This window comes from Hydra vulgaris, chromosome 03 (assembly GCF_038396675.1).
Source record: "Hydra vulgaris chromosome 03, alternate assembly HydraT2T_AEP".
In the NCBI taxonomy this organism is placed as follows: Eukaryota; Metazoa; Cnidaria; class Hydrozoa; order Anthoathecata; family Hydridae; genus Hydra; species Hydra vulgaris.
This window is the reverse complement of record NC_088922.1, coordinates 41,399,976-41,427,689: the sequence shown is the minus strand read 5'-3', so window position 1 is coordinate 41,427,689 and position 27,714 is coordinate 41,399,976. Positions and strand designations below refer to the sequence as shown.

The following is a 27,714-nucleotide window of genomic DNA, read 5'->3' as shown; positions in this document are numbered from 1 at the left end:
TACAGTATTGATAAAATGGTAAAACTAAATAGAAGAATGAAAACAAGTCTTTTAACAAATATCCCTTAAAAAAATTTTTTAAACTTATTTTAGTGTTTAGTGTGGTCAACCTAGTTAACGGTTTTTTTTGTGGAAAAACACCGTAACAAATACATGTCAATCAGATACAAATGCAAATACAAATATTTAAGAAATTTTTTAATCAAATACAATTTCAAATACAAATATGCATTTGACCCCAACCCTGGCTAATAGGGGCTGTACCAATATTAACACCAGGTTCTAATAAAAAAACTAATGACAATGGCAAGATGAGAAGCAGGGGGTATGTGTTGAGTAGCTACTGTAAAAGCTGTCAGTTCTAGTGTATTCTTAGGAATAATTGCTAGAATATGCTCAGCTCTTTCTTTCTTGAGTTGAACATAGTTAGTCCTTTACTTCTTCTTGTTTATCAATATCTTCAGTAAAGTCATTCTCACTTCTCATAGCTCAATAATTCTATTTTTCAAATCATCAATTCTTTCATTCTTTTTTTTTTCTGTAGCAGTTTTCTTTTGATATAATTTACCCAAATATCATTGTCTCTGCCCCATCAACTGGTCTTCCAGATTTTTTTCCTTTTTGTTTTTTTATTATATGTTTTTTTTTCTTGCAAACACAGAATACACTTTTTTTTTTCTTACAAACATAAAATATGTTTTTTTTCTTGCAAACATAGAATACACTTTTTTTTCTTGCAAACATAGAGTACACTTTTTTTTCTTGCAAACACAGAATACACTTTTTTTCCTTGCAAACATAGAGTACACTGTTTTTTCCTTGCAAACACAGAATACACTTTTTTTTTTCTTACAAACATAAAATATGTTTTTTTTCTTGCAAACATAGAATACACTTTTTTTTCTTGCAAACATAGAGTACACTTTTTTTTCTTGCAAACACAGAATACACTTTTTTTTTTCTTACAAACATAAAATATGTTTTTTCCTTGCAAACACAGAATACACTTTTTTTTTTCTTACAAACATAAAATATGTTTTTTTTTCTTGCAAACATAGAATAAATCTTTTTTTCCTTGCAAACATAAAATACACTTTTTTTTTTCCAACTTAAAATATGTTTTTTTTTCTTGCAAAAATAGAGTAGCTGTTTTTTCCCTTGCAAACATAAAATACTTTTGTTTTCCTTGCAAACATAGAATACGGTTTTTTTTCTTGCAAACATAGAATAAATCTTTTTTTTCCTTGCAAACATAAAATACACTTTTTTTTCTTTCCAACTTAAAATATGTTTTTTTTTCTTGCAAAGATAGAGTGCACTTTTTTTTCCCTTGCAAACATAGAATACACTTTTTTTCCTTGCAAACATATAATACACTTTTTTTTTCTTGCAAACATAGAACACACTTTTTTTTTTCTTGCAAATATAAAATATGTTTTTTTTTCTTGCAAACATAGAATAAACTTTTTTTTTCATTGCAAAAATAAAATACACTTTTTTTCTTTCTAACTTAAAATATGTTTTTTTTCTTGCAAACATAGAATACACTTTTTTTTCTTGCAAACATAGAGTACACTTTTTTTTCTTGCAAACACAGAATACACTTTTTTTCCTTGCAAACATAGAGTACACTGTTTTTTCCTTGCAAACACAGAATACACTTTTTTTTTTCTTACAAACATAAAATATGTTTTTTTTCTTGCAAACATAGAATACACTTTTTTTTCTTGCAAACATAGAGTACACTTTTTTTTCTTGCAAACACAGAATACACTTTTTTTCCTTGCAAACATAGAGTACACTGTTTTTTCCTTGCAAACACAGAATACACTTTTTTTTTTCTTACAAACATAAAATATGTTTTTTCCTTGCAAACACAGAATACACTTTTTTTTTTCTTACAAACATAAAATATGTTTTTTTTTCTTGCAAACATAGAATAAATCTTTTTTTCCTTGCAAACATAAAATACACTTTTTTTTTTCCAACTTAAAATATGTTTTTTTTTCTTGCAAAAATAGAGTAGCTGTTTTTTCCCTTGCAAACATAAAATACTTTTGTTTTCCTTGCAAACATAGAATACGGTTTTTTTTCTTGCAAACATAGAATAAATCTTTTTTTTCCTTGCAAACATAAAATACACTTTTTTTTCTTTCCAACTTAAAATATGTTTTTTTTTCTTGCAAAGATAGAGTGCACTTTTTTTTCCCTTGCAAACATAGAATACACTTTTTTTCCTTGCAAACATATAATACACTTTTTTTTTCTTGCAAACATAGAACACACTTTTTTTTTTCTTGCAAATATAAAATATGTTTTTTTTTCTTGCAAACATAGAATACACTTTTTTTTTCCTTGCAAACATAAAATACACTTTTTTTCTTTCTAACTTAAAATATGTTTTTTTTCTTGCAAACATCGAGTACACTTTTTTTTCTTGCAAACATAGTATACACTACTTTTTTTTTTGCAAACATAAAACACTTTTTTTCCTTGCAAACATAGATTATGTTTTTTTCTTGCAAACATAGAATACACTTTTTTTCCTTGCAAACAGAGAATACTTTTTTTTTCCTTGCAAACATAGAGTACACTGTTTTTTCCTTGCAAACATAGAATACACTTTTTTTTCTTGCAAACATAGAATACACTTTTTTTTCTTGCAAACATAGTATACACTACTTTTTTTTTTGCAAACATAAAACACTTTTTTTCCTTGCAAACATAGATTATGTTTTTTTCTTGCAAACATAGAATACACTTTTTTTCCTTGCAAACAGAGAATACTTTTTTTTTCCTTGCAAACATAGAGTACACTGTTTTTTCCTTGCAAACATAGAATACACTTTTTTTTCTTGCAAACATAGAATACACTTTTTTTTCTTGCAAACATAGAACACACTTTATTTTTCTTTGCAAACATAGAATACACCTTTTTTTGCTTGCAAATTAAAATTCACTTTTTTTTTTTTGCAAACATTGAACACTTTTTTCGTGCAAACATAGTATTCACTTTTTTTTCCTTGCAAACATAGAATATACTTTTTTTCTTGCAAACACAGAATTCACTATTTTTCTTGCAAACATAAAATACACTTTTTTCCTTGCAAACATAGAATACACATAGAATTCACTTTACATAGAATACACTTTACACAGAATAAACATAGAATACACATAGAATACACATAGAATATACTTTTGGGAATTATTTTTGTAGGCTAGTGTAGTTTTTAGAATAATTCAGTTAGTTTAAAATTAACATTTTTTTCTTTCAGTTGCAAAATATATTTTGACACTTTTTTGAGTATTTTTTTATGTTTTAAAATATTTTTTGTGGTTGGTGTAACATTTTTTCCATTTTTTTTTGGTTAAGCCAATATATAGTTTATCAAGATTATTCTGTGAGTAAATAATCCATTTCTAAATATATATTTTTGATAGGCATTTCCATTTATAGGGTGATTAATGTTTTGTATTTCATACACAAATACTCTTCATACACACAGGTTTGTACACTTGTGTGTATTAAGTGCATCTTCATACACACTGGTGTTTGAACTCATGTGGATGAAATGCATCTTCTTACCCACAGGTTTGTATACCCGTTTTTATGAAGTGCATCTTCATACACACAGGTTTGTACACCCATGTATATGAAGATTATTTTCATACACATGGTTTTAGACACCCCTGGGCATAAAGTGCAACTTTCTACACACGGGTAGAAGAGTTAAAAATATTTTCATTGAAAGAGTTTTGATTTAGTCTATTATTAACAGAAACAATAATTTGCTTTAAAATTTGAAGGGGGGTAATTTAAATTTGTTTTTATTAATTTTTGTTTAGATTTATATTAGTATTCAATAATTCACTGTTAAGATTTTTACTAGGTATATAATTATATATAAGAGTTTTTGAGAGTTTAAATGTGACATTAAGAAAATTAACAATTTTCAAGTAAATGTTAATTCCAATTGGAAAACCAATTTCTTTGAAAATTATTTTTTCTGGTTTTGTCAAGTTAAGGCCCTGATTTTTTTTTTCAATTTTTTCTTTCAACTATTGAACCATCATCAGGATACTAATTGATTAGAATTATTTTAGATTGGGAATTCAGATTATTTAATCCTACAAGTTTGCAAGTTTTTGCTAATTACTGTTGTAAATTACCATTGTTACATCACAGCATTCGTGCATGGTTTTTTTCTTTTATGTCTCCTTATTAAAATAGTAAAAGAGTAAAGTTTTTCTACAATGTTTTAAAGTTTTTCTACAATGTTTTTAGACAAATTATATCCTCTATAATTTCTATATGGATATTTCCTGATTCTATTGTTTAATCTAAAATTTCTGTTGTAATTGAGGGGTAAAAATCATTATTATCAAATTGTATAAATGTGCATTTAAATTTGTTACTAATATTAGAAAACCAATTAATAACATTAATTGTATTTTTCCACTGCTGCAAATTTAATTTTTATTGAATAATATTCTTTATTTGTTCAATATAATTTTACTTATCTGCCCTAGCTCACTTTTTGAAGAAATAGTAGCCTACAAAGGAAATTATTTTGAAAACTTGGTTTGTGATATTTTATTATAATAAATACTAGCGCTGGTGCAACTGATTCAATTCTGTTTTGACTTTTTAAATTAATTGCATTTTCTAAGTTTTAGTGGCTTTTGCATGGTCATTTTTTTAATTTCATATTTCTTTATTCAAAAAGATGGATTTTTCTAAATGTGGAAAAGAATTTAGTTGTTTTCTAAAGCCTGCTGGTTGCATCAAAAACTGTAAAGTTGCAGCAACATTTGAATATGACGCAAATTCAGAAAAAGTTATTTTCCAACTATGGGCAAGCAAGTCTTTGAAATATGTTGCATTTGGACAAAGGCCAGACAATAACAATAATTTTATGGTAAATTTTTTCAGTAATTATTACTCACTATTTCTATAAATGAAATCGAAAAAAAATTATATTGACAGAAAATTTTTCAAAATTGAACAAATTAAACCTTTTGAATTCTTTTTTATTTAAAATTTTCTAGATTAAAATTCGTGGTGAGTATTGTTCTCGATCACAAGTTGTGGGTTTTGGTCATTTTAATGGTAACAACTTAAACGAAGCTGGAACACCACAATGGGTTTCTGAAGTAAGTTTTTTTAAGTACTTACCTTATAACTTATTTTTTTTTAAACAATAAAAAAGATTTATTTTCATTTTAGGTCGACCAAGTGAAACTTCTTTTATCAGAAGTCTTGCCCGATGACTCTTTTTTTTGTAGGTAATTAATATTTTTTATTTTAACTTGATGTTAAAAAATGTCTTGAAAACAAACAAAAAAAAATAAAAATAATTTGTTGGTTACTAAAGTGCAATATTGTTTTTTAAAAAATTGTATAATATATAAACTAAAAAATTGAAAGAAATATATGCCTAAAAAATAGATAAATACTATATTGTTTGTAAAATAGATATATTAAATAGCAAAAGTTTTGTAAATAAGATATATTAAATGGCAAAACTTGAGTTGTTTTTGTGTGCTATGAGGGGAGGAGGTTTTTAAGAGTATTTCTTGAATTTAAAAAAAATGTAAAAAACTAACAGTTTTATTAACTCAAGAGGAAAAGACCAAAAACATTTTTATAATGATATTTATTTAGATACGAAAGGCCTTTAGTGTTGTCTAGCAAAAATATGGATTACTTATATGATATGAGTTATCCTTTGTATGCTGCAATTGCTTTTGGAAATTCTTTATCAGGTATTAAGTTTTTTAGGTTTCCATTAAAATTAAATAAGAATTGTTTAACAAACACTGACATTTATAAATATAAAATAAGTAATTTAATGTTAACAATTTAAAAAGTTCCAGTTTGATCAAAGTATACCCTTCTAAACAGCAGTCACCTACACATACTCTAGAAGTCAACAGATACATTGTTTTTATTGATCACACAATTATTTGAACAGTATTTTTATAAACGTGATACTATGGTATTAGATTTGAATTTATTAAAGCAAGAAATCATGTATTACTTATTCTAATAAATTAAACTTACAGATGTAGGTATTTATACGTATTGTATGTATAAGCATTTGGCTGTTTATACATACCATAAAAATAAATGTTACTTCATCGCAATGGAATGATTGAGCATTGACTGACTTAAATAGGGAGAACATTCAAGAAATGTGTTTATTTTTATGGCTTATATAGCCAGTTGCATATACATACAGTATGTATAAATAATCACACCCTAAATTTAATCTAAACGACAACAGTATAAAAAATAAACACAACACTGACAATGTGTCCCAAAGTTAAATAATAAATTGACAAAGCAAAAGCTTTATCCAATAGCAGAATATATGAAATAGTGTAAGATTTATTCTACCATATGATTGTGGTTTTGGAGCACATAGTTTTTATTTTTAATGGGATATTTTTCTATCAGATTAATTTATTCAATGTTAGACTTGAATAAATTAATCTGATAACAACATGTGTTGTGCGAATAGTTTATGTGAGTTCTCAAATTTTTACAAGGTATTTAAAAGATATTTATCTTAAATTACAATGGAATTGTATTATATTAGCAAAGTATTTTTTCAAAAAATTCCCATTAATCTATTATAATGCAGAAAATGTCATAAGAATACATCATTAACTTATACTGATCAATTTGTTGTAAAATTTAGTGTTGTAAAATAATGTTTTTACCAAGTTCAATTTTAAAGTTAAAAAGACTTTTATTATAGTTTTTAGTTATAAAGTTTTGCAAATGAAATTTTTAAATTATTTTGTTTGTTTTTTTGATTGGCTACAAAGATCTTGGGTTTACACAAATAAATCAAAGCACCTTATTAAAAATCAAAAAGTAAATCTTTAAAAATCAAACAAAAACTTATGAAAAGATTAAAAAATTATATGCTGTTTATTGATTTTAAAAAAGTGCTTAAAAAATGGAAAATAGAATATAAGAAAATAAACATTACAGACAACTATTTCCATCAGATGTTCATCCACCTATTATGTATGGCCTAATAAAGTCACGCAAGCCTAACAGTAACTTTCCCACACGCCAGGCATTTATATTTGAAATTGTATTTGTATTTGGTAGTTATGGGCTAAATTGGTGTATTTGTATTTGATTAAAAAATTTCTTAAATATTTTCATTTGTAATTGATTGAAATGTAATTGTTATGGTGTTTTTCTACAACAACAAAAAATCAAGAGATTTGTTTTGTTTTTTTCATTTATAACACTAAAATAAATTAAAAATTTATTTTTAAGGGGTAATTGTTAAAAGACTTGTTTACATTCTTCTATTTAGTGAACCATTTTATCAATATTGTATTAAAAATAATCTTTACATTTTTTTTAAACCTAAAATAGAAATATATGTGTTTGTATTTGGAAAATGCCAATTATATATAGTTATATTTGAACTTGTATTTGGAAATCTGAAATTAAAGTATTTGTATTTGATCAGATGTATTTGACCAGATGTATTTGACCCCAACCCTGCCACACTTATTGTTAGTATCTACCATTAGAATACCAGCATATAAAGTTTTAATTTTTTTTAGAAATTAAAACTCTCTCAGTATCCTCATAACTAAAAATCTATAACTTACAATAGTTATGTTGATGACATCCATGCATGTTTTAATAATAACAATGATGCCTCTAGTTTTCTAAAGATACAAATTTTAACATTAAAAGTTCTGTTATGAATAAGAATGTGAGTACTAGGTAATGACAATGTCTGTGCGCGCGTGCATATGTGTGCGTGCATATATGTGTGCATATATGTGTGCGTGCGTGCATATGAAAAAGTCAAATTTTTAAAAATTGAGAAATTTGCTAAACACTGCAAACTTAAAATCTAAAAATAAATCATCATTTTGTTGAAAATTCCTAATTTTAATATCTTGTAAAAGAAATCAATATTGACAGTATAACAATATGTTTACCGCCTTATTTTTATTTTATTATTTTATAATCAAATATTATATAGTGCACTACACTTACCGTACATAATTACATTATAACATGCATTTTACATGATGCCATATGCATATGAAATTAGCCATCTTTACTAATCTCATAAAATGATACCAAATATATGATGTTGTTTTATAAAAACCTGTAGATAATAGTGAATAAAACACAAGCTAAATATTTGTTTAACATAAAGTTTGGTAATGACCTGTATGGCTCTGAAACAAAAGTTCCTGTATATGAATAAAATTTAAAGTAAAAAAAAAATATCTAATAAAATTAAGTTTAGGATTTTAGACCTCAATATTAAGTTATCTTAATTTTTTTATCTTTCTTTTTTAAACATCTTCATTTCCAACAAGGCTGCAAGCAACGACTCTTTGAGTTGGAAGTTACTGGAAAAGAAACAATGAAGTTTATAAAGCAAGATAACAATTTGCAGATAACTTAAAAGATTGCAAATTATATGAATCAGGAAATCAAGATTAAAAGACCGAAATCCATAAAACTGATGTTCAAGGAAAAAAACTAGACAAATAAGAATTTTTGGAGCACTTAAGAACAGTCACAGTTAAAGGATGAGACTTAATTGAATGGCGAGTAACATGAGAATGAATTTTAGAGCTTTAGAGCAGTGCCCATTGTAGTATTTATAGAAAATAGAAAGAGAAGAGCTGCAATTGCAAGTCAAACTATGTTTACAATGGGTTTTTACACCTTTTCTAAAAGAGAAAGGGTATCATTTGAATATATGTTTCAGATATGACAACAGTAATCAGTACAAGGTCAGATTTGAGATTTCTAGAGATAAAGAATAGAATCCGTAAAAAAGTTGCGAGCACAATAAAGAAATACAAATCCATTGAAAATTAGCATCTGCTAATTTTCAATGGATTTGATAGATGGTTTCCAAGAAAGATCAGAAGTAAGAGTTAATCCTACAAGACGAAAGGTAGATGACTCATTGAGTACATTACTATCCATAAATATTAGAAGATCTAGGTTGTTGCAATAATGATTAGCTGAAAAAAGTTTAGTTTTATCTGGGTTAAAGTTCACCAGCCACTAAGAGCCCTGTTTCTGCTGTAGCAGAAGTGAGATACTTTTCAAGCTCAAATGTCCCATTTATATCTTTATATTATCTATATATTTATGTTAATATGGTATAATAATATCTAATACTAATATCAGCAAGTTGATATTAGTATTAGATATTATATAATATCTAATATTAATAATAATATCTAATATAAAATACAACCCTTGTTCATCAAGGTTCGTGTTTCGGAGTTAAAGAGTTGAGAAAGGGTTGTTATCACAATAAAGTAGCCTTGACTGTAGTGGCTTTCTTGGCCTATGGGTAGTGAATTACATAAACAAACAAAAAAATATGCACAACATTTTGTTTTAAATTTTTTCACAAGAAATTTTTTCACAAGAAATGTAAAATGAGGTATGCACAAAAGTATTTGATTATTATACTTGAGTGTTTATTTTAAATAATTATTTGTTTAGTTTATATTATTTTTTATCAATTTAAACAAAAAAATTAATTGAAATGATTTCTATGAGTTAATAAGTTTTGGTAAAATTTCTCCACCTTTTTTCCCAAATTTTGTTTTCGCCTACAATATTTTTTGTCCACATTAGTTTTTGCTGATTTTCCATGGTTTTTATAAAATTCTGTTTCCACTAACATAACTCATTCATCACACTTAACACAGAATTTAATTATTTTTTTTAATTTTAGAATTATCAGAGCTATTTTTTTTTCAGGCTTGTTTTTTTTTTGTAAATATTTTTTAATAATACAAAGTTTAATTTTTTTTTCAGAAAATTTTCCTGACTACCACAATGGTCATGAAATATCTAGTAATGCAATCAATTTTAAAGTAGTTAATGATGTAAGCATTGACACTCTATCTATTCAATTGAAAAAAGCTCATGGTAAATTGTTTCTTTGTTAAGTTTACGCTTTTATGTGTTTTTGTTAAAAAGTATACTATGCTTTAGTTTGAAAACTTAAAAACAATCAAGCTTTCACCAAGCTTGATATGTTTATTTGTTTGTCTAGCTCAACTTTTTATTTATTTTTATATTTATTTGTTTTGCTGAATTTTTTATATATGCAGATTTCTTTTATTTTAAATGCTTATTTTGTTCACAAAAAGTTATTTTGAACACACACAATTCTTTACAAAATTAGGTCAATTGAGTTTTGACTTGCAAAACTCAAGATGCTTCACAGTCTTAACATTTACACAGTATTCATTTTCACAGTCTTTACATTCTAGTAACTCCTGACTTATAAATCACTATAGTTTATGAATAGAGAATAGTGGTTGAACTTACTAAGAACTTACTTACAACTTGAACTTGAATGGTGGTTTTTTATAACCTAGCTCAAAGTGAAAAAAAAAGATAAAAAAGGTAATGAGTTGCATCAAAACAATTATTTTATGTTTTTTCTTCAATTTGCAAAGTGAACCCTTTGTAAATACTATATCTTATTTTATACAGTAGCGTGCAAAAGTAACTAGACAAGAGCATAACTTGAGATAACTTTAGAATGAAAAGTCCAATTTCTTTCAAATTTTCACTGAAATGTCAAGAAATTGGTTACAAATCTAAAAACAATGAGTTTTTACTAAATCTAAGCACTCTAATCTTGAAAGTTCATTTAATTAAAATATGCGCATGCAAAAGTATCCGGACAGAAAAAAAAAACTTGAATTAGATTTTTTTTTTAAACATTTTTAAAATTGAAAATGCTTTATTTTAAAGTAAATTGCTTTAGTACTTCGTTGGGAAGCCCTTAGCATTGTTTACTGCTTGAGATTGACAAGGCATTGAATCCACCAGCTTCACAATCACAATAATTTTGATTTTTCCCCATTTTTGTTTCAGAGTATTCAATAAATTACGTTTACTTGTTGATTTTCGACCTGAAATTTATTGATCAATGAGCTTACATAGACATTCAATAGAATTACATAGACATTCAAAAGAATTAAGGTCAGGACTTTGCTAAGGCTATTCGATTAATCAAATTTCATTGGTTTTGAAAAAGTTTTTCACAACGGTTGAAGTATACTTTGGGTCATTGTCCTGCTAAAATATCCTTCCTTGAGGCATTTTGTCTTGCTTGCATTGCAAACTTGGATTGCAAGCATTGAAGAACAATATCAAGTTTATAAATCTTTTGTTGAACTTATGTTATTTTGAAAAGAATGTTGTAAATTTCTTGTGAATTTGAAATGGTTGATTAAAATATTACTCTGAAACTTTCAGCATAAACTCTTTTTTGATGAAGAATACAAAGTTAATTTTTTGCAACTACAGGTAAAAAGATCTAAAATATATTAACTATTGCATATAAATATATGCAATAGTTAATACATTTTAGATCTTTTTACCTGCAATATTCAACCATTTGCAATATTTTGCTGATTTCCTAGTTATCTAAAAATTTGGTTTTAAATAAGTTTTAAAAACATTTTTAAAATCTTTTTTTTTTTAATTTTTTTTTTTTTGTTTCTTGCTATTACTTTTGTCTTTTGTACTTTAATCTTCATTTTTTAGTTTTATAATTGTTCAAATAAAATGTTTTATGAAAATTATTCAAATTGCTGTTTAGGAAGTCTAATGGTGCTGTCTTGGATTTTGTTTGTAACTTGTGGTATATTTATGTCCCGTTACATGAAACCATTTTTAACTAATAAAATAGCTGGCAAAGATGCCTGGTTTCGAGTAAGTTTAGCTTAGCTATACACTTTTTAATACTTGTAGACATTATCCTTTAACTTTATTATTTTCAGATTCATCACATCTTCATGCTTTCGGCTTTGCTGTGCATGATTGTTGGTTTTATTATTATTCTAGTCTTTTTTAAAGGAAAGTTGTACCTGGTAAGAATTTTTTCTCAACAAAAAATGTTTTGAAGTCTTTAATGATTTGACTGAATTGTTGATTTTTAATAAAAATCTTTTTTAGAATGATATACATCATTCGCTTGGATTTTCTGTATTTATTCTTGGTCTACTGCAGGTGAAATTTTTCATTATTTATCTTTTCTTGCTGCTTTACAAAAAAACATTTCTTTAGAAACTATAAATTTTGACAATTTTTGATTAACATAAAATTTTGTCAGACACTGAAAATTATAAAATAACATCACTAAAAAATTACAAAGTAACTATCAGGGCTTGTGATGAAGAAAATCGTCAAGCGTGTTATATCGCGCTCGTAAAATTAGAATATGTTTTCATCGGACGTGATTATATGCGCTCGAGATAACATCGGCGAGCGCGAATATGAAAATTCCTAAAGGCGATACTTATAAAAAGCTTTTTCTTTTTTATATCTTTTTTTATTTGTTACATAATTTTTTCTTCAAAAAATGTTTGAATTAGTATCACACTTATGAAACTACTTCAACGAAAGAGATTTTTATACTTCCAAACTTCTTGTATATTGTCAGATCGCGATTTTATTTTTAACTATTTATGTTATAAAAAAATAATATCAAACAAAAACTTCATATTGATTTAGTATTGAAGTATAATTTAGTGACTTAGTTTTGCTTCGTTGTTTTGATATATTGTTTTAAAATGTTACTCTGTAAACTTAATTAACGGTTAATGGTTTTTATATTTCTTGATATTTTTTCAAATTAATTATTTAATTTTTTTAGATAGCTATGTATCTAAATTATAGCTATATTCTATCAGCTTTTTATTTAATAAATGTTGACATCATTACTTTTTTTTCTTTTCGAATGTCCTTAATTGCGAACATTCTAAACAACAGAATCGTTTTAAATTTGAGTTAAAATAAATAATAGTTAATAAAAAATCTATACTACGAACAAAAACTAATTTTAAAAATTACTCTATTATTAATATTTATTTTTATCATAAACGATGTGTGGAATATTACAAACAATAAATCAAATAAATTTGACTGGGTATTTTCACAAGATTAAAAATACTCCGCAGTTTTAATTTTCTTACAATGGTTTTCTAATTTTCTATTTTTATTTATTTGCGCATTTTTGTATTCACATTGTGTTTCCACGTGCACATTCCATTATTGAAATTAGTGACGATTAACGACTTTAAACTGCTCATTCATTCATTACGTTAGTGCAAAAGAGAACGACGTTGTGCTTTTTATATTTTCACGGTGCATAGGAACATACTCTAAGACCTTGCAACACATCCCCAGAGATTTTATTTTTGATTATCATTAGAAAACATTTCCTCATTCAAAAAATGTAAACGACAACTTTTTTTAGTTGGGGCCTGGGGAGAAAACACACATTTTAGGGCAGTGCCCAGGAATTTTGTTGTTCAAGATAGGTAGCTAATAAGCATGGGGCATACTCAAATTTTTAGTATGTTGATACTGGTAGCAAATGAGGATGACTTGCAAAAAATTAAGGTAATTGAAGCTAAACCAACCCCACTCCCCAATCCCTAACTGCCCCCTTCCTAGAACTACATCTCCTTTAATCGTAAATTTTTTTTTTTGTTCTATCATAAAGTAAATCAAAATTCATCGACAGATTTCAAATTTCATAAAAAAATCTCTTTTCGTTTAAGATTTATAACAATGCAAAGCCTAAAATTACCCCCTGAAATAACCTTAAATGGTCTCAACTTTTAAACGAAAAATTTTTTTTTGATGTAATTTGAAATCTGTCGATGAACTTTGATCTAGTTTAATATAAAACAAGCAAAAAGTTGAAAAGTGTTTTTTGGAACCATACTGTAGGGAGGGCTATAAGGGGTCGAGAAGGGTTTGCTACAATTATTTATTACAGTAAAAAAAAAAACTCTGATTTTTATGGTTACATTATGATTGATATTTTACATTTCAAAGTCATACTAAACGTTTGTTCATAGGAGATTTAACACTTTACTTTTTACAAACTGCATTCCTGCAAATAGAAAGCTACTTTAAAAGTGCTTGTAGTTGTAAGCAACAACCGCGTTTTTCAGCGCCTCTATATAGTTTGGGCTGTGCTCTCCAACTTTTCTCATTCGCCAAAACTGATTGAAATCCTGATGAATGGATTCAAGAGCTTGTTCAGTCCAGTAACCTAAGCCTATAGAACAGTAGAAGTACAAAAGAAATGCAAGTTTATTTAATAAATATTCGTCGTAAATTATGCAAATTTTACAATTCAACTGTTGAAATAGAGTATTTAATTACTAAGATTATAAATTATTTTTAATCAAATTTAAAAGTTATTTATCATACCAAAGACTCCACCTTTCATGTTGATAAATTCAATAACATGTTGCTCAATTATGTGTACCTTCAAAGGAATTGTAGCCCTTAGATTTCTATAGCTCGTAGAGAACTCCTCTAGATCTTTAACATACGTGGAGCTTAACGATTTTCCAAAACAACCATGGACTATTTTTTCAAAATCTCTAAGTACCTTAATATATTTGGCAGCGGAAACTCCAAGACTAAACTCTTGAAAAAACAGTTCAAAGCTGTCTATGTTTTTAAGCAATTTATGACAAGCATTGCCTTCCAAACGATGCTGCCCTTGGTAGGACACTCTGCAGATGTTTATTTTAGACAGATATTGATTAACAAACTGTAACTCACACTCCTTGTTTTCAAATAAATTTTTTTCAATCTCTTTTAAAATTTTGTCTACAACACCTAGCAGTATATGTAGTCCAGGAATATTTACAAGTTCTAGTATTTTTTTGTTTTTGTTGCCTGTTAATAAAGGGGAGTTAACAACATTAGTGTATTTTTTAGCTTTTTTTAAATTTGCACCATCAGCCATCCATTGGTCGTACAATGTACACAAAGACTCTAGAGTATAATGATCAGCTTTTTGAAAGTCAGGAGATGACATCATGCAATACGGACAAGGGTGTTTTGATGTTGCAGTTTGTTTTCCAACCATTTGAAGCAAAATCTTTAGATCTTCAGATACTGTGTAATCTAAGGATGAAATGTTTAGCTTATCCAATATTAACCGCAAGTTATGGTATTTTTTGTTCAATGAAGGCAAAATGGCCAATATAATAGTTTTGTGGACGCGAGAATCTTTAGAATCTTTGCACGCATATCCGTCACTCTTGCTCAGTTTCTCTGGAATTTTATTATTTTTTAACTCTGGTTTTAGGGTTATTGACAGTGTAACTTTTAGGAATCCCTGACCTCCATCTACACCTAATTTGATATCAACATCATTTGTTTCTTGACTTCTGTGATGAAGTACCATTGCTACGAGTTCTTCAATGTCATTGCAATACACAATAAGAGTATCTTTTTCTACCAACTATACATTCATAAAAAATTAAAATGAATAATACAAATTGCAATCTAGCTATAAAATAATTTTTTTGGAAATAGTTTACTTACCTCTTCGCTTTCTTTTAATTTTAATAGCAATGGGAGTTTATCACAATTGAATAAATTTCCAATTATTTCGTTGTTCTCAATCAGTTGAATATTGAAACCGGATTCCACACTTTTTCGTCCTGCCTCACTTCTCAGAAATCGTGCAACTTCAATCATGTTGCGATTACTTATAAATCATAATAAAGTTATTACAAAAATTGGCTTTAAACTCATAACAAATTTATTTTTAAAAGTATTTTTAAGCAACAAAAATTTACCTGGAATGTAGTTTTAATTGAAGTTTGTTCAATTTATCTAAAGAAAAGAAAGGTTTCTTAACCTCAGTCTTTCCGAAAGAGACAGTGAGTTGCTTCGGACCAAAGGTTTTCAAAACTAAGGTGTTCTCTGAGTCATTTGTGCTGAAATCTTTGATAGAGCTGGACAAAACTTTTCCTTGCCGTTGTTGGGGATGTTGATTTTACAATTGCAGTCAAATTCTTTTGTCTTTCTAATTTCGTACAGGAATGTGGAATTCCCTGTCCCACTTGGGCATAACAATGTTGACAAACTAGTCTTTCTGCAGGTTTATTTGAAACATCTTCAGCGCCTTGATAAACAAGCTTTCCCGAAACACAATCAAATATTGGGGCCAATATTTTTTCCATTTTTGATTTGCGCCCATTTTCACAAATAAAACATTCACATTTTTTCCCTATAATAACTCTGGTATTCAGGTCTAAATTTTATAGCACTTGTATGACAACTATAATAACTAAAATAGCGAAACTAAATTTTAAATGTAGTAAATTAAACATCAATATAGTTATAATTACCTTCATAACACGGCCGCATAATGAAGTAAGGATCAGTCCCTGCAAGCTTTTTTCTACATTTTGAGCAAAGCATGGTAGGAAGGTCAGGATTATCCGCTGAATAATCTTTCCAGAATATAGTTTTGATAAGGTTTGAGTAGTCATTTTTCTTTTTATTTAGATTTAAATAAGTTGTTTCAGGGTTATTTATTAGTCTTAAATCCGTGCCTTTCCTGAAGCAGCAAATGCAAAATTTTTTTACAAAATCACTATGTTTTTTTTGCATGTTTAGGCATTTTAAATGAATGCTTCAAATAAAAACTTCTGATATGGATTGATAATATTGGCATGATATATCGGTTATATCAATCAAATGTCAATATAATGCCTACAAACACATGTCAATAAAATGGCTAAAAACAAGCTTTCAGTTCGTATATCAACGCGTGCAAAGAGTTATTATGCAACTGTTAACAATTAGCAACTGCTAACTTTTACTAATTGTTAATAATTAAAGGTTGCTTTGCTTTGTTTTTATTTCAATAAAAATGTAAATAGAAAGTAATAAAAATTACTTATCCGTCTGTAAATTTTAATGTTAAACAAAAATTTTTAAAAACATTAAAAAATAAAATTGATAAATCTATCACAAATATTTCTTAAAATCTAAATATGGGGCATGGGCATGATTTTGTGGTGTTCGAGAAGATTCCCCAAATCCCCCCTAGGGTATGGTTCCAAAAAACACTTTTCAACTTTTTGCTTGTTTTATATTAAACTAGATCAAAGTTCATCGACAGATTTCAAATTACATCAAAAAAAAATTTTTCGTTTAAAAGTTGAGACCATTTAAGGTTATTTCAGGGGGTAATTTTAGGCTTTGCATTGTTATAAATCTTAAACGAAAAGAGATTTTTTTATGAAATTTGAAATCTGTCGATGAATTTTGATTTACTTTATGATAGAACAAAAAAAAAAATTTATGATTAAAGGAGATGTAGTTCTAGGAAGGGGGCAGTTAGGGATTGGGGAGTGGGGTTGGTTTAGCTTCAATTACCTTAATTTTTTGCAAGTCATCCTCATTTGCTACCAGTATCAACATACTAAAAATTTGAGTATGCCCCATGCTTATTAGCTACCTATCTTGAACAATAAAATTCCTGGGCACTGCCCTAAAATGTGTGTTTTCTCCCCAGGCCCCCACTAAAAAAAGTTGTCTTTTACATTTTTTGAATGAGGAAATGTTTTCTAATGATAATCAAAAATAAAATCTCTGGGGATGTGTTGCAAGGTCTTAGAGTATGTTCCTATGCACCGTGTTTTATATCAGTTGTTTGATAACAGAATATCTTTAATAAAAAATCTTTTTTAAATATTTTATGAAAATAAAAAAATAATCTTGAACTATTGGACGAGCGTTATTTTATACGCTCGTTATAAGCTGACCGAGCGTTTTTTATCGCGCCTAGAACGTTTGAAAATACCGTTTACGGGCGCGTTTTACGAGCGGAACGCGATCGCGCTCGCTTCATCACAAGCCCTGAACTATGCTCCACACTTTTGAATATTTTGATCAAGTAGTTTCTTGATTTATTAACTTTCAATTTTAATTATCAAAAGCAGAGTTTTTTTATTCTTGTTTCTTATATGAAGTAGTAAGTTTAAAAAAGCTGAAGTGCTTTGAAAAACAGGGAAAGAAGATATTTTTTATACTTATTTATTTTTACATAAAACGGGTTTATTTGAAATGATTTATTTAAAAAATAATAATTTGAAATTGTGTCAAAATTCAACAAATTGAAATATATTTTAGGGCCAAAAGATGTTGTTTAATTTTTTTTACACCAACTTTTATATTATTAAAATTTCTACATACCAACTAATCCAATTATCTAAATATTAATAATAAATAAAATCTTGTTTGTCTAACACCATAGTTCAAGGAACACTGTGGTTACTCAGTAGTAACAAGTTGTTAAATCTTTGGGTTCTCTAATAGGAGTCAGGCTTATGCAGTTTGTTATTTATAAAGCTATTTAGGGTTTATTATTTTATGATAGATCATTCAATCAAAAAAAGTGTAATAATATTTGTTTGATTTGAAATCAAAAATCAAAGTAGTTATGAGTAAACAAACAATTAAATTGTCAGGCATTTGAAAGTGTTAGTAATTTTTTTCTTATATAAAAATTATCAAATAATCATACCAGTTGCCTTAAACATATGCCACAAAAATCATGTGTCTTGAAATCAGATTTGAATCTCCAAACAACTGATACATTTTCAATAGTATCACATCACTGTTTCTTTATTTTTTCTATTGTTTTAAAAAAATTTTAAATTTCTTTATATTCATTTCTCCAAGGCCAAAGAGGTTTCTCCTTTTTAATGTGTTACCTCACTTGTCAACTCAAAAATACAGCTCTTGGTTAATAAGGTCTCTTATTAGAGAATCAAGTCGAGCATGTTAGTATCATTAATGTGGTTTGAACTTCGTATCTTTTGTTTACAAAACAATATTTCTGCCACTACAAGTGTTACCACAAATGCAAATACTTTGTATGTGTTTAGTTATCAGGTAACCAAAAAAGTTCGTGCGGTTTTTCCATATATAATAAAAACACACAAAACGACAAAAGTAAGTACATTTATTCATCAAAATAGTCACCATTAGCATCTAAAACCTTTTCCCAACGTAAAACAAGCTTATTTATTCCACTTCTAAAAAATTCTTGGTCCTTTGAGTCTATAAAAGCTTTCAACTCCATTTCAACCGCGTCCTATTCTCGGAACTGCTGTCCTTTTAAATGATTTCCCAGGGAAAGGAAAAAATGGAAATAAGTAGGGGAGAGGTCTGGCGAGTATGGTGGATGAGGCAAACTCCTTCAACCAAGGCTTTGGAGCTTGTCTTGAGTCACGCCAGCGGTGTGCGGTCTCGCGTTGTCGTGGAGAAGCAGAGCTCCTCTCCTGTGCACCAGTGCAGGCTGCTTTACAAGCAACAGGTCGTGAACTCGTTGCAGCTGTGCTGAGTAGACCAGTCCAGTAATGGTTTGGCCTGTTGGGAGCAGCTCGTAATGCACCACACTAGCTGTAGTTCACCAAATGCAGAGCAAAACCTTCCGCTCGTGGAGATTGGGCTTGGGTGTCTTTGGGATGGGGTCATCGGGGGACAACCAATGGTAGCAACGCTTGGTATTGTTGTACACAATCCATTTTTCGTCGCATGTCAATAAACGATCAAGAAAAGGCTCAACATTGTGGCGTGATAAGAGTGATGTGCAGATCGTAAGCCGTTGCTTCTTGTTGTCGATCGACAACTTGTGCGGAACCCACCGACTCAGCTTCCAAGCTTTCCTAATCGCATGCAGATGCAGGCGGATGGTTTCAACACTCACAGCAAACCTCACTGCAAGTTCTTGGCAAGTTTGGCTGGAGTCAGACTCGACAGCGTCCTTCAGTTCATCCTCATCAACCAACAATGGGCGTCCAGAACGCGGCAGGTCTTCGATGGACTCATCTCCCGAAGAGAATTGCTGAAACCACTTCTGTGCTGTGCGTTCACTTACTGTACCTTCTCCAAATGCTGTGCAGATGTTTTTGGACGCTTGTGTTGCATTTCTTCCAAGTTTGAACTCGTAAAGTAAGCAAGATCGAATAATCGTTGGTTGGGTTGCCATCCTTTCTTTACACAAAACCTTTCCTGTAAGCTCGTTACAAACCTACACTATATATGCAGCAACTGCGCGTGACACACGCGTTCTATTACGCAACAAAGATACTTGCCTTGTGCGATGTGGGTGTTGTAAAAAATGCTAAAAACAATTCAATTACCAAAAACCGCACGAACTTTTTTGGTTACCTAATATAACATTTTTATGTGTTTAGTTAAAACATTGAGGACGTTTTTTATCCTTATTCTACTGCTAATATTTTGTTTTTTGAAAAGTTAGTGGTTGTCATAGTGAATTTTTTAGAGTTTACCATCAGTAATTAATGTGAAATTTATAGAAAATAAAGTGCATAATTAGTGTTATATATATATAACACTAATTATGCACTTTATTTATATATATATATATATATATATATATATATATATATATATATATATATATATATATATATATATATATATATATATATATATATATATATATATATAGATATATATAGATATATATATATATATATATATATATATATATATATATAATATATATATATATATATATATATATATATGTTTTAATATCTATTTATTTTTAAGTTCATATAATATCTATATGTTTTTTAGGTCATTTAATATCTATATGTTTCTTAAGTCATTTAATATCTGTATGTTTCTTAAACCATTTAATATCTATATATTGTGTAAGTCGTTGAATGTTTAATTTTTTATTTATTTAAAGCCTGTACTTGCAACTTTTCGATGTGCACCAGACCACAAAAAGTAAGTTATTCAATTGAAAAATGCAATTTTATGGCTATAACGGTGTGCCATGCTAGACAAGAATAAAATGAGGATAGAAAACTAGGAAAGAATAATTTCAGAATAGAATGTTTTACGATAGAAATAAAGAAACCTTACAAGAAAAGAATTGTTGCAAAAGAATATTTTTTGGCAGAAATTTTGAAAAGAAACTTGAAATACTTTCTAAGAAAGAATATTTTTTGATAAATGTAAACAACTTGCTTTGAAAGAATTTTATTTAATAAATGCGAAAAACTTGCTAGGAAAAGATTTTATTTAATAAATCTAAAAAACTTGCTACGACAGAATTTTATTTCATTAATCCAAAAAAACTTGCTAGGACAGAATTACCATTTATAATAAAAGTGAATCACTGATGAATGATTCAGAGATTTCAGATAATCTTTATTATTTCACAAAGATTTTGTTAGAATTAGATTATACTTATTTAACATTTATTCAATTAAAAATCATAACTGTAATTACCAAATTGCGCGCAAATTCTTTCTTAAAATTTCTTTGCTAGCACGTTTTTAAAATTTCTTTTCTAAAATTTCTTTGCTAGTACGTTTTTCCAATTTTCTTTGCTAGAAAGAAAATGAGTTTTACTTGTACGATTTCTATCCGATTTCTATCAAGTTTTTCATTTTTCTTTGCCAGAAAGGATATATGTATTTCTTTCTTCTTTTCTATCCTTCAATTATTCTATCCTAAAAAGTAATCATGTTTTTTTCTATCATAGCAAGAATTTTCATGATTCTTTCCTAGAAAGGCTTTCCTGAATTCTTGTCTAGAACCGGCCACTGTTATAACAGTCAGTATAAAACAAGTGTTTTTGTACTACATTTAATATTTCATGTTTTTGTTGTTGATTTGTTATTTATATTTTACTGTTAATTAATTTTTAAAACATTATTCTGAAATATGGATTTCAGAATTTTTTTTAGATAAGAATTTCATATTCTGGATCCTAGATCTGAATTGATCTGGGTATTGAAAGTTATTTTAAATATTTAGACATGAAAATATTAATTGCAAAAAATTGCTAAAAGTTTATAGTTTTAATTTAGTTAATTAAAACAAGAATGAAAATGAAAACCATAAACTGAAAAAAGAAAATAAATCTTAACCTAAGAGGGAAAAAAAGAAGTAAAAAAGTAAGTTTTAAACCAAATTTTTATTTTTTAAATTTAAAAGGTAAAAAAAGATAAATCTTAAATTTTAGTTAGGGGCTTATATCAAATGACATTGAATTTTTACATAAAATGGTACGCTAAAAACCCCACACCAGTCTATTTATTCCTGATATAACTTACTACAACAAAATTAGTAAAAATTTTGTTTATAAATCAGTTTGGAATAATTAACTTAAAAACTTTATGCAAGTCTATTATTATTGGAATAATTAACTTAGAATCTTTATGCAAGTCTATTAAGCGAAACACTTTTAAATTTAAAAAATAAAAATTTGGTTTATAGCTTACTTTTTATATTTTTTTCTCTTTTGGGTTAAGATTTATTTTCTTTTTTCAATTTATGGTTTTCATTTTCATTATTGTTTAGTTTACTTTTATTTTTAAGCACCATTTTTAAAATGCGCAAAAATTATCAAACTATTTAAAAGTCATGGTCAAGTCAGCAAAACAAAAATTGTACATGCGTGGTCATATAAAGACATGCATGTCTTTCTGTGAAACACTGTATATATATATATATATATATATATATATATATATATATATATATATATATATATATATATATATATATATATATATATATATATATATATATATATATATATATAATTTAAGTATTTATAAAAAATTTAATTAAATCAAATAAAACATACAAGTTTTAGTTTAATATGCGATATAAAAACAGTAAATTATAAGATATTTCTTTTAGTCGTGTTATATTTAATTGGGTTCACAGATTTATCGGAATGACATCTTGGTTAATAGCAGGTTATAAGAACTTTTTGGTTTCTGTTGTTTGGCTTTTTTTTATAAAATGTTTTTTCAATTGAATATTTTTTTATGTAGTTTTAAAATTTTGCTTTTGTTTCACAGTTTTAGCTGTTGTATTTGGATTGAAAAAATTATCAATTGATATTGTTCCAATCATTGTATTTGCATGTGTTGTTCTTGTTTTATTTATTTCTCTCGATATCATTCAACTATTTGTTATACGTAGTTCTGCTGTAGAAGGTTCTACATATGGTATTTTTTTTGTTTGTTTTTGTTCTATTAACTACAAAATTTTTTATTAAAACATTTGTTTCTCATATCATTTGTTTTTTTAAAGCAAAATTCATTTCCAAGTCTGACTCTGCTAACAATTTAGAAGTTAATGCGCAAGTAAAAAAGAAGGTAAATTTTGTCTTTTTGACTGTGTTCAATATTATTAAACAGTTTTAATTAATTGAGCATTATGGTTTTATTATTAAAATGAATAAAAACAACTTTTATAAATAGTCTAAGTTTTATTTTGGCTTTTTTGAGTTACATTTGTAATAACTTAACAATAACTGATTGTTAGATGACGGGGATGAAACTTAATCTTTTATCAACAACAACTGATTGGTTGATGGCAGGGATGGTTTTAATATTCCATTAACAACAGCTGATTGGCTGATGACAGGGAAAAAACTTTATATTCTATCAACTGCGGTTGATTGGTTGATGACAGAGATAAAACTCAATACTCCATTATCAACTGCAGTTGATTGGTTTATGACAGAGATAAAACTCAATACTCCATTATCAACTGCAGTTGATTGGTTGATGACAGAGATAAAACTCAATACTCCATTAACAACTGCAGTTGATTGGTTGATGACAGAGATAAAACTCAATACTCCATTAACAACTGCAGTTGATTGGTTGATGACAGAGATAAAACTCAATACTCCATTAACAACTGCTAGTTGATGGATGACAAGGATGAAACTTGATATTTCATTAAAAAGTTGTCTTTATTCTTCTATATAATAAGATAGGTCACTTTTCAAAATATTTTTAAAGTTAGGTTCACTTGGCTTTTCTTTTCTTTGACTGTATGATACTGAAAACTAATCTTTTTTTTTTTTACATTAATGTTTAGTCATTTTTTCGTAGTTTTATGATTTTTTTTTTTAAATTCCAACCAAAATCTTTAAATATATGACTGGGATCCTGAATCCAGGTTTGCTTAGTTTAAAGGCAATCAATTTTAAAATAAAAAGTTTAGTCATTAGTGTTTTCTATTTATTTACTAAACTAAGTAGCTTAGTCTCAATTCACTTAACACAATAAACTCCCATGATAAATTCTGATAGTAATTTTAAATTTTGAATATTAAAAGATTTTCACAACTTAAATTTACTATCAGAATTTATCATGGCAATTTATTCTGTCACATGATTTGAGATTGAGAAGGTAATATACTTAGTTTAGTAATTAAAAAACTTAAATTTGTTATCAGAATTAGTGGAAATTTTTTTATTGTAAATTTTTATTGTAAAAGATTTTTTTATTGTCTATTGTAAACATTCTATTTGCAAGATTCAAACATACTATATGATTTTGTGGGCCAATTTAAATGTTCTTCAAATCATAAAGGAATAGCTGATACTAATGCATTCTTTATTTTGTACACATTCTTTTAATTTGAGTTAGCTCTAAAACAATATCAAGGTTAGGGATGTGATTTGAAATAGGAAGAACTGGTGCTTTGTTGCTTTCCGTCCAAAACTAAAATTAAAATCTTGGTTGGTTGAATTTCAGCCAATAGAAACTAATTGGTTTTTAGCCCTGTGTAGCTATTCAATCATATAGCAATATGTTCTGCAATATTCACCAGGTGTTTGACTTTATCACTTCTTTAAATCATTTATTAAGTTAAATAAATACTTTTTAGCAAGCCCAGAAGAGACACATTAATGATCTTCTTTAATCTTCTGTTGAAGAGATTAACCATCATCATTATATATAACTATTTTTGTAAATTTCTTTCTATCAAACATTATAGATTGTATATCATCTTCCTTAATTTCGATGTTATGTTTCAATTTACAGGCTTCTGTTACTCTTTACTTTAATCTCTCAATTTTTTGAATGATCTAAAGCATCACTTGAATGTGGATTAAAAACCTGCTTTAAAAAAAAACTGCTTTTAATGTTGCATTGAACTATCAGTATCTATGAGTCATCTATTGAAACTATTTCTTTGTTACTTTTACCAAATTCCGATGCTGATAAAACAATATGATTTATATTTAAAGTGTTTAGATTAGAAATTGTTTATATATTTGATGAGTTATTGTCATTATTATGATCATTTTTGACTTTATTTAACTCCAACTATCTTGTGGAGATACTCCACTATCATGTAAATGTAATTTATCAGAATACTTTTTATTGCCTCAATTCTAACTCACATCGATTTATTCTTCCTTCTTTAATAATTTTATTTAGTTTTAAAATTAAAGTTCATTGACATGGTTTTTATTTTTCTTAGAAAATTTGCAAACAATATAAATGCTCTGGTTGCAGCCATCACATTGGTTCTTTGCATGATTTTATTAAACATTTACACCATTTTACACCAAACAGTTAATCTAGTATCACTTTATAATCAAAGACTTGTTTAGAAGTTCTCATACCTAATGCCAGATTATGTTTTCTTTCGGTCTCTCATAATTTTTTCTTTTCTTATCAGAAATAATAGGGACTAGCTGTCCAGACCCGTAAAAATGCAGGTCTTTGTAAGTCCTATTCCACACCAAGCTTTTCTATACTTTTTCCTTATATATATATGTCCTAGCTGTCCAGTCCCGTAAAATACAGGTCTTTACCAAACCAACCATTTATAACTTATCAATTTCACACCGATTATTTTTATACTTATTCCTTATTTAATTCAATATTTTTTAGCTAAATGTAGGAATAACAATTCATTAAAAAAAATTGCTTTAAGAGCAAAAAAAATTAACATACACACCGTATACGCATAGGTAGAGCTTATAAGAGATTTATAAAATGATTTGTTTTCCTCTAACATGCATAACTTTGATAGCTCAGTGGTTTAGTGCGCTTTCAATGGTTTTGTTTTGCAAGGGTTCAAATCTGCCCCTTAATACAAAGTGTTTTTAATATTTTCAATCTGACGTTATATATTTATAGCAAAAATAGCTGTTTAACTTGATATATGCTTGAACATTACATAATTTAAAGTTTTACATAAGTTAGATATTTGCATACATTTTCGTTCACATTTTCTTATAAAAAATTCTGTGATTCTTACTTGTTACTGTATCTAATACGTTTAAACGGGCGCTACTACTACTACTACTACTACTACTACTACTACTACTACTACTACTACTACTACTACTACTACTACTACTACTACTATTATTATTATTAAGTTCAGCATTTTAATGAGGCCCACTATTTTTCGGAATTCATTACTACCAGTTTCATTAATATGTGTATTAATTGAATGAAGCCATCATCAAAAAATTGTTTCAATTTATCTTTTACAAATTTTTAAATCTTTAAAGTAACTTTTCATCAGTTGAATCTAGTCTCTTGCATAATTCACCAGACTTGCTTGCTCTTTGTGGGATTAATTTAAGTTTTGCTGTTTCATCTAGGATCTCAGTGTTGATGGCTATTGTCTGTTGCAAAAACTTCAACAGCAATAGTTCTACTTAGACATGAAGGTGAAACTTTAACCTTCGAGAGATTTCAATTATTAGAGTGACCTACCATATTAAAGTCAATAATATGCTGAATTATTTCTCGATTTATTGTTTTGTTTTCTATGGCAATTTTTCAGATTTCTATTATTGTTGTTATTATTATTGTTATTATTATTATAATTATTATCTAGAATTAACCAAAAAATATGAATTAATATAAAACGAATTTTTAAGGTACTATATATTACTTTAAATATATTTTTGCAATATTTCATTAAAAAGGAGAGTTTAATTTACAATATTCCGCAATAAATTTATAAAAGGTCTCCTTAAAAGCTATAAGGAGAGCTAGCTAAACTTATGAGCAGCTTTTCTTGAAGCTACTTGTCTTGAAAATACCGGTTAATGTTTGTACTTAAAAAAAAGAATATTACCATAAAAATGGGTTATTAGTAATTTTGTAAAATGTATTCTTAACACCTGACAAAAAGCGTTCTGAGCGACCAAGAAAGACAACTATCACTGATCATAATTTTATTTATAGAATTGCTAGCAAAATCCTAAATGCTCAGCAAAACAGATTGCACAAGAAATAAATCTGGCACTTAAAAATATAAATATAAAGAAAAACAGTTACATGTTATGTATATTACATATTATATATATTACATGTTATATATATATATATATATATAATTTTTATTTTTTTATTTTTTTTAGATTTCAAAGTGTCATTACATTTTTATGGCTACTATTTATGCGATATCTTGTGGGGTAGCAATATATTACGTGGTTATGATAATAAAAAGTTGAACCTTTTTATTTTAAGAAAATAGGCTTTTTGCATAATATTAAAAAAATATATAAAATTAAAAAAAATCGATTTTTTATTAAAACATAGTTTAAGGATGTTCCTAATGAAGGAATGAAGCAACAGTCTTTTGTAAAAAAAAAAAATTATATTGGAGGGAAACAAAATTTATTGAAAATATATTGTTATGTGCTATAAATTAGTAATTAAATTTGACGCTTTTTAACATAGAGAGTTCTTATTGGTTCATTACTACAACCAACTTAACGTAATTTGCCTTTCCGAAAAAAAATATATAAATATATATATATGTGTGTGTTTGTGTGTATATTTATATATATAATATATTATAAAAATATATTATATTTCTTGAGCAACGCAATAGCAATAATTGTGAACATATTTTAAAGAAAAACACGATTTTTTTTAATCTTGACATGTTTCGTAGTTAACATACTACATTTTCAAAAGATAAATTTACAAATTTAAAACTCTTGATATAAATATAAAATCAAAATTTGAAGACATTACAGAGAAATATTAACA

At 27.3% G+C, this 27,714-nt stretch overlaps 1 protein-coding gene across 2 annotated transcripts in view; it reads left to right on the top strand.

The window, feature by feature from the left end:
* LOC100213924 (uncharacterized) overlaps positions 1–27,394 on the top strand; it is a 64,652-nt gene extending 37,258 nt beyond the window's left edge. For both annotated transcript variants that reach the window (XM_065793239.1, XM_065793240.1), the window contains 13 exons: positions 4,731–4,922; positions 5,053–5,157; positions 5,231–5,289; positions 5,669–5,769; positions 9,848–9,961; positions 11,652–11,764; positions 11,833–11,922; positions 12,008–12,061; positions 20,610–20,650; positions 22,580–22,638; positions 22,744–22,893; positions 22,979–23,043; positions 27,078–27,394. In XM_065793239.1, coding sequence (XP_065649311.1) covers positions 4,731–4,922; positions 5,053–5,157; positions 5,231–5,289; positions 5,669–5,769; positions 9,848–9,961; positions 11,652–11,764; positions 11,833–11,922; positions 12,008–12,061; positions 20,610–20,650; positions 22,580–22,638; positions 22,744–22,893; positions 22,979–23,043; positions 27,078–27,170 — 1,236 coding nt within the window. In that variant the 3' untranslated portion in view covers positions 27,171–27,394. The remainder of the gene's footprint in view (positions 1–4,730; positions 4,923–5,052; positions 5,158–5,230; positions 5,290–5,668; positions 5,770–9,847; positions 9,962–11,651; positions 11,765–11,832; positions 11,923–12,007; positions 12,062–20,609; positions 20,651–22,579; positions 22,639–22,743; positions 22,894–22,978; positions 23,044–27,077) is intronic.
* The last annotated feature ends 320 nt before the right edge of the window (positions 27,395–27,714 follow it).